Source organism: Gigantopelta aegis, chromosome 4 (genome assembly GCF_016097555.1).
Source record: "Gigantopelta aegis isolate Gae_Host chromosome 4, Gae_host_genome, whole genome shotgun sequence".
NCBI lineage: Eukaryota > Metazoa > Mollusca > Gastropoda > Neomphalida > Peltospiridae > Gigantopelta > Gigantopelta aegis.
The window spans coordinates 51,731,904-51,739,860 of record NC_054702.1 but is presented as its reverse complement, the minus strand read 5'-3'; the positions used below and the strand labels follow the sequence as shown (position 1 = coordinate 51,739,860).

The window sequence follows — 7,957 nt, the reverse complement described above, 5'->3', positions numbered from 1 at the left end:
AATTTACAGAGGAGTCGAGTGTTGCTCTGTTCAAGGCCGACAGCTGAAACTCTTGTTCCTGTGTGTAGCCAGGGACCAGGACGAGGGCGCGATGTAGCCCAGTGGTAAAGCGCTCGCCTGATGCGCGGTCGGTTTGGGATCGATCCCCGTCAGTGGGCCCATTGGGTTATTTCTCGCTCCAGCTAGTGCACCACGACTGGTACATCAAAGGCCGTGGTATGTGCTATTCTGTCTATGGGATGGTGCATATAAACGATCCCTTGCTGCTAATCGAAAAAGAGTAGTCCATGAAGTGGCGACAGCGGGTTTCCCCTCTCAGTATATTTGTGGTCCTTAACCATATGTCCGACGCCATATAACCGTAAATAAAATGTGTTGAGTGCGTCGTTAAATAAAACATTTCCTTCCTTCCAGGGACCAGAAGAGCGTGCTTGAACCTTAATTGTACATAGCAGGAAGTTCAAGTTTGGAATGGATATGAATCAGCGAACTAAATTACTGCAACGCACGAACGAAGCCATACCCAGCTGCAGAGGATCTGTCGCTTTTAGCTATGTGAGCCAACGAGCTATAATTATATAGCTTCCTTTGCGGCTCTTTCCGGCGCTGAGTCATTGTATACGGCTTTTGTACCTTTTACCTTGACAAGACTTTAGTTCATCTGATATTACTCACTAATATCAAATGTTACCAGTTCCTGGAATATCTTTTCAACGTGAGTGTATATATTTAGGACACCAGACACAGTGATTTCGTCCAAGATTCGCCGTCACTGAGGTAGGTTCTAAGTTCTAACGGTTCTTGTGTAGGAATAATCTGTATAGTGGTAATTTTTAGCCTGTGTAGATGTTGAACTTTACTGCGTACAAGGCGTAGCGCGTTACGCTCTAGATACACACGATAACGCGTAGAGACGACTTCGACAAAACTTAATTAATTAGTGTTGAGACGATGTCGACATTTTCCCGTACTATACCGTCACTAGTTACAAATCTGTACCGTCTTGGGTGTTTGTTGTTGTTATTGATTTTCGCGATATCATCGATAGTTCAGATCAGGGTAGGGTGGTATAATAGGTTTGTAGATATACGAAGAAAGGCAGCGACCCTTGTCAACCACTCTCGTATAACTCAGGCTCGTGGGAACCGGGCGAGGAAGCCTGTGCCCCCCCCCACCAACTCGAGGACAAAAGTATAAGTTTTTTTGCCATACTCTATATAAATAAAGATAAAAATGTATATCTAGTGCTTTTCATTAGAAAGTGCCCACCACCACCTTCCACTAGAGATTGTTGCGCCCCCCCCCCCCCCCCCCCCACACACACACAGATGTCATTCCTATGGACCTGCAACTTACTTTTTTTTTTTTTAAATTCTATTATAATTATAATACAAACACAAGCTTTAGAATAGTCAAAATAATTTTAATCTAAAATATTGTTATTTTGTTCTCCTGGTGCCAGGAAATGGCGTTTAATGTCACCCAAAAAGAATTAAAGCAGTAGAAAAAAACGTTGACGAAAAAGAAAGCAAAACAAACAACCTATAGGGAATGTTGGGATGTGTGACACACCTTTCAGGTGTTAAATGGTCAAGGAAAACATTTAACTTCCTTCTTTCTCTTTCTTCTCTTAGTATATTTCTTTTTCTGTCTGTCTGTCTGTATCTGTATGTTTATCTCTCTCTGTCTGTCTGTCTGTCTCTGTCTCTCTGTTTGTGTGACTCTGTGTCTCTGTCTGTCTCTCTCTGTCTCTGTCTCTCTCTCTCTCTCTCTCTCTCTCTCTCTCTCTCTCTCTCTCTCTCTCTCTCTCTGATTTATTTACTTTTATTTGGGCAGAATATAGAATGCTCGCGAGAGATGCGATAGATTGTCGGGACGATTACCCTCGATGGAGTCGAAGTTTTCCCGCCCCAACCAGTGTTCCACGACTCGTGCATCATATGTTCTGTCGTGCCAATTGGCAAGAGATATGTAAAATATAATTTGCTGGGTTTTCAATAAGAGTAGCTGACATAACCATGTTAGGCACGGTACCATACAGCCATGTACTGATGTCGTTAACCACATTGAGCCGAGTGCTTTCTTCCAAAGTGACAAGATAATCATCTTTTTTTTTCTCATTAGGTAATCACATGCTTGTTATGTTTGACAGGATAATCACATTTTATATTTCACAGTATACACATAAATGATCACATGTTATGTGTCAATGGATAATCCTGTTCTATGTTTCATTAAATAATCACATGTTATGTCACACGGGATAATCCTATTTTTATGTTCATTAAATAATCATATGTTATGTCTCACTTGATAATCCTATTTTATGTTCATTAAATAATCACATGCTATGTCTCACTTGATAATCCTATTTTATGTTCATTAAATAATCACATGTTACGTCACACGGGATAATCCTATTTTTATGTTCATTAAACAATCACATGTTATGTCTCACTTGATAATCCTAGTTTATGTTCATTAAATAATCACATGCTATGTCACACTGGATAATCCTATTTTATGTTCATTAAACAATCACATGCTATGTCACACTGGATAATCCTATTTTATATTCATTAAACAATCATATGCTATGTCACACTGGATAATTCTATTTTATGTTCATTAAATAATCACATGCTATGTCTCACGGAATAATTCTATTTTATATTCATTAAACAATCACATGCTATGTCACACTGGATAATCCTATTTTATATTAATTAAACAATCACATGCTATGTCACACTGGATAATCCTATTTTATGTTCATTAAATAATCACATGCTATGTCACACTGAATAATCCTATTTTATATTCATTAAACAATCACATGCTGTGTCACACTGAATAATCCTATTTTATATTTTATTAAATAATCACATGCTATGTCTCACTGGATAATGATAATCCTATTTTATATTCATTAAACAATCACATGCTATGTCACACTGAATAATCCTATTTTATATTTCATTAAATAATCGCATGCTATGTCTCACTGGATAATGATAATCCTATTTTATATTCATTAAACAATCACATGCTATGTCACACTGGATAATCCTATTTTATGTTTAATTAAATAATCACATGATATGTCACACTGAATAATCCTATTTTATATTTTATTAAATAATCACATGCTATGTCACACTGAATAATCCTATTTTATGTTTCATTAAATAATCACATGCTATGTCACACTGAATAATCCTATTTTATGTTTTATTAAATAATCACGTTATGTCTCACTGGATAATCCTATTTTATGTTTTATTAAATAATCACATATGTCTCACAAATAATCCTATTTTATGTTTCATCAAATAATCACATGCTGTCTCACTATATATTTCGGACCACTTCGAATTTTGGAGGGGGTGCGCATCTCCAGCACCCTCGAGGGCAGTTCCTGCGATTATGTTAATAAGCCTACAATAAACTGAACATAACTGAACTGAACTGAATTAACCTCGCGAACATTTCTTGCACAGTGTTACCAATATACATTAGCGTAGCGCGGGGGAGGGTGTGGGGGTGGAGGTCATGGTTTCTTCAGTCACATCCTCCCCGTGGTCCCTCAGTATAAAACTCTAAGCACGCGAAGCTCCGACTTAACGGCCCAATAATCAAACAATTATTGAACACTTACCTCTATTCATGTAATATTTATCCACTCGTCACTAAGTCTTACAGAAACCATTGCAACAAACAGCAGAAGTTGGTTAGCTGGTTAGCTGTCGTTATTAGATCCAGTAGTACTAGATCCATTCATATATATTTTATATTTAGGTCTATGCACATTTAAAGTAAATATGATCATAAATGTTAAAAAGCGATTCTGTTGGCAAATCTCTGTATCCAGAAAAATGTACGTAGTATCGCTTTAACATCAATAAGCATACTGAACTATCAAATCATTGTTGACGTCACGCCAAAGCATTGTTGACGTCACGTCAAAGGAATGTTGGAATTGTAGTACTTAACGTTCCCAGCTATTTTCGTTACTTTACGGAAAATGTCGAAATTTAAATGCGAACCCCAGCACCCCCCCCCCCCCCCCCCACACACACACATACAAACACACACACCTTCGCAGGTCCGTATGTGCCAGGGGACTGGGGATGGGGTCCTGTCCTACTATATATAAATAAAGATAAAACTATGGATTGTGCCCCTCCCCACTAAAAACTTTGCCTCCTCCACTACAGAATGTGCTTCCACTCCAGATTCGTCCCACGGGCTTGCCTTGATTCGCACCTGGCATGGAATAAAGGTAGCGCAGGACTATGTACAGTAACAATCCGTTGTCCGTCAAGGCCAGATTGATGACGCAAAATATATAAAGAACTTAAAACATATTAATACATTATGCAGTTTTCATGTCAAATTCAAAATGTAGCGTCAGATATTATCCTGTCGGTGGATGTTTCAATAATACAATTTAAAAACAATGGTAGTACGTTAAATTATTTTAGCCCAGTGGTAAAACGTTCGCTTGATGCGCTGTCGGTCCAGGACCGATCTCCGTCGGTGGACCCATTGAGCTATGTCTCGTTCCAGCCAGTGCTCCATAACTGGTGTAACAAAGGCCATGGTATGTACTATCCTGTCTGTGGGATGGTGCATATAAAAGATCTCATGCTACTAATCGAAAATAGTAGCCCATGAAGTGGCGACAGCGGATTTCCTTTCTCAATATCTGTGTGTTCCTTAACCATAAGTCTGACGCCACATAACCGTAAATAAAATGTGTTGAGTGCGTCATTAAATAAAACATTTCTTTCTTTCTTTCGTTAAATTATTTGGATGATAGTAGATTTAGCCTAATTTTTACGGGATTCATAATTTAGTTGCCTGCACAATATACTGAGCCTAGACTAATGTAATCAAATATATTTGGGTGTCACAGCAGACGTGTGACCCGTAATGTTTTCCAAATAAGGAGTCACGTGACCTCTGTGACCGCCCCCTGGATCCGCATCTGGCCTTCGACTAGATAATTTTTTTTTTTTTTTTTTTAAATTTTTTTAACGATTTGTTTTCTCGTCTACTTTCAGACACCATGGCTTCTCTGTTTCAACTGATGCTTGGCACCATGTTCCTCGTCTGTGTCATGCCTTACATTGGCAGCACCAAGAACACTGATTCCGTGCAGCAGGAAAAGATTCAACCTGTGCAGCTTAAAGAATTTAATCCACGCTCCCGTAGATTTTTAGATGATATTTTTGACAGTATTGCTCAGAAGTTTCTAAATGAATTAAGCACGCTATTAGAACAGTTAACCGGCGAACGTAAAGAGGCTTTTGTGAGGAAAATGTATTTTGCCGTGAAGGATTATGCGAATGAAGGAAAAGAAGTGTTTATCAAGAACCTCAAAATTGCAATAGAAGAATTACCCGGAGTAGTAGCCAAGATTTTGGATACCCTTGTTCCAGCATTTGTAAACCTCGTGTGGTCTGATGACGGCAGCAAACCTGGATTCCTGAAGCTGCGCCAGATGATATACCAAGAAGCAGATAAAATGGGAATAAGTGGTGAGTTTGGTTCCCTTCCTTCTTAGTCCATGGGATATTAAAATATAAAAACCCACATTGAAAAGCCTCAGTTATGGGTATATATTTTTATAATTCTCTGTTAGTCATATCCTTCTCTCCCTTTCTTTCTGCCTCCTTCCCCACCATCTCTCTTTCTCTCTCTCTCTCTCTCTCTCTCTCTCTCTCTCTCTCTCTCTCTCTCTCTCTCTCTCTCTCTCTCTCTCTCTCTCTCTCTCTCTGTGGTTGTCTTCCTCTGCAAAAGTCAACGGAATCAGATTCATGTGCCTATTACAAATCAAAGGATTTCAACGTAAATGTTTATGGGAAACACTTTTTTCTCTTCCGTGCTCTGTGGTCATTGAAACCCATGGAAACATTTTTGTTTTGTAACCATGGTAATGGTTGATTTCATGTTACGTAATATGGATAATGGGCGTTCATTTCCGTGGAACCGTATGGCTAAACAATATTGATACTGGTGCAACAAACAAAAAAACAACAAAAAAAACAAAAAAAAAGGAAAAAAGAGAACATTAAAAATTAAACAATACAGCCATATATATAAATGAAGACTACGAGCATACCTTTATATGTATTAACTTTGCTTGCATGTAATGAACTTATTAAATGTTTAAATATAACTCATCAGCCATACCATAAGAAACAGACTACCTGCAGCTCTCATTATCGAGCGCTTTAATGGCAATATGTAGCGGGTTTCCTCTCTAATACTATATTTCAGAATTACCAAATGATTGACATCCAGTAGACGATGATTCATGTCAGTGTGCTCTAGCGGTGTCGTTAAACAAAACAAACTTAAACTGTCTTTAAGCTTGGTTTGTTATTCATTAACAACACAATCTTAATACCATGGGCCTGCAACGGTGTTAGTACTAACATAATGCGTAATTACCAACTTCCAAATAACATGAAATCCATTTGTTGTCATTTCAGGTGCAAGTCATCAAGTTCCAGGTATTATGACGTCACTTGTACTGCTTCTGATAACGCAGATCTGGCGAATGTTCGCTAATTAATCAGTCCACAAGACTGTCGTGCATGGCAACTAGACACTCTGCCGTACACGTATTTTCCCTGACACAAAAGACCAACATATAAACTCACTCCAGAATACCGTGTCGGGGTTTTGAACAATTCAGATGTGGCGGGATGGGGGTTGGTAGCCTCTAAAAGTGGTGGCGAATGCTGAATCAGGCCCCGTGTTTATAAACCTTAAAGTCTAGACTTTAATAAAGTCCAGACTTTAACGTCATGGCAATGCCATTCAAATGGCATTACGTTAAAATCTGGACTTTAAGTGTTGTAGCACGGGCCCAGATGATAGTTGACTTTAAACACAATGTGTGATATGGTTTCTAGTATTGTATAACTGTTATTGTGAACACCCTTCATTAACTACATTAAAGGCATATTGTCACAGACCACTGACCTATTTAATGGTCTGACAAAGTATTACCTGAACAAAAATAATTTGATTTGTCCCTAAATGTACTTTATTCAACCATCTTCATAACCATCATACTCCATTTATTAATGACATTTTGTAAAAATAATTGAATTATGGCAATGGTCCACAATTCAAAAACTAAAATTGCCGAGAGGGATGACATGGATTTCACTCCATCATATTTCAGTTAAGGTGATGCGATAACTAGATTTTGTTTTCAACAATTAATGTAATTTTTATTTATTATCCAGTTTTAGAGAAATAAGGTCCTTAAATCCGTGACATTATGCCTTTAATACACACACACACACACACACATACACACACACACACACACACACACACACACACACACACACACACACACACACACATATATATATATATTTATTTTTTTTTTTTTATTTTTTTTTTTACTAAGACAGTCTATATTATTGTCCTAAAGATAACATTATTTTTTGTAATGACCTTTAATGTAGCTTGAGGCTGATTTGAATATAGCAAGTGAAAGTATTGTGTAACTATGAAAAAATACATCCAAAGGTTTTTTGACGGATTTTACTTTGTAAAGATGTACCGGTGAACATATAAAAAATTCGATACAAATCAACAAGCCGGAAAGCATTAAAACTAGATCAAGTATAGTCCGTCCCATCATTCTGTTAAAATGTGGGGCTTTTTGTAAATAATTTCAGTTTGGTTTGACGTAAGAAGAAAAGTAAAAGTATTTTGGAAATAACAAAGAAATACAGTGTGTGTGTGTGTGCAATTTACAAATTAATCGGCTGGGAAATAAATAACTTGTAATAAATTACATAGTATGGAAAAGATGCGATCCCTGTGGGACGGACTATAGATGTATATATGATGAATCCCGGACTGAAAGATTTCCACATGCCTGGGAAATGTTTAGTTCTTAAATAGGTGGCGATTCCACTGTGTC

General features: G+C 37.6%; 1 protein-coding gene across 1 annotated transcript; it reads left to right on the top strand.

The window, feature by feature from the left end:
- Positions 1-595: 595 nt before the first annotated feature.
- LOC121370702 lies at positions 596-7,090 on the top strand. The gene is made up of 3 exons (XM_041496115.1): positions 596-777; positions 5,067-5,543; positions 6,501-7,090. Exons 2-3 carry the CDS (start codon positions 5,072-5,074, stop codon positions 6,581-6,583), a joined length of 555 nt encoding a protein of 184 aa, XP_041352049.1. The 5' UTR covers positions 596-777; positions 5,067-5,071; the 3' UTR covers positions 6,584-7,090.
- The last annotated feature ends 867 nt before the right edge of the window (positions 7,091-7,957 follow it).

What these genes read in the sequence shown, in the direction of transcription:
- LOC121370702 (XM_041496115.1), top strand. Translation starts at nt 5,072, where the DNA reads ATGGCTTCTCTGTTTCAACTGATGCTTGGCACCATGTTCCTCGTCTGT. An exon ending in AGATAAAATGGGAATAAGTG is followed by an intron (nt 5,544 to 6,500) that starts GTGAGTTTGGTT and finishes TTGTCATTTCAG; the next exon opens with GTGCAAGTCATCAAGTTCCA.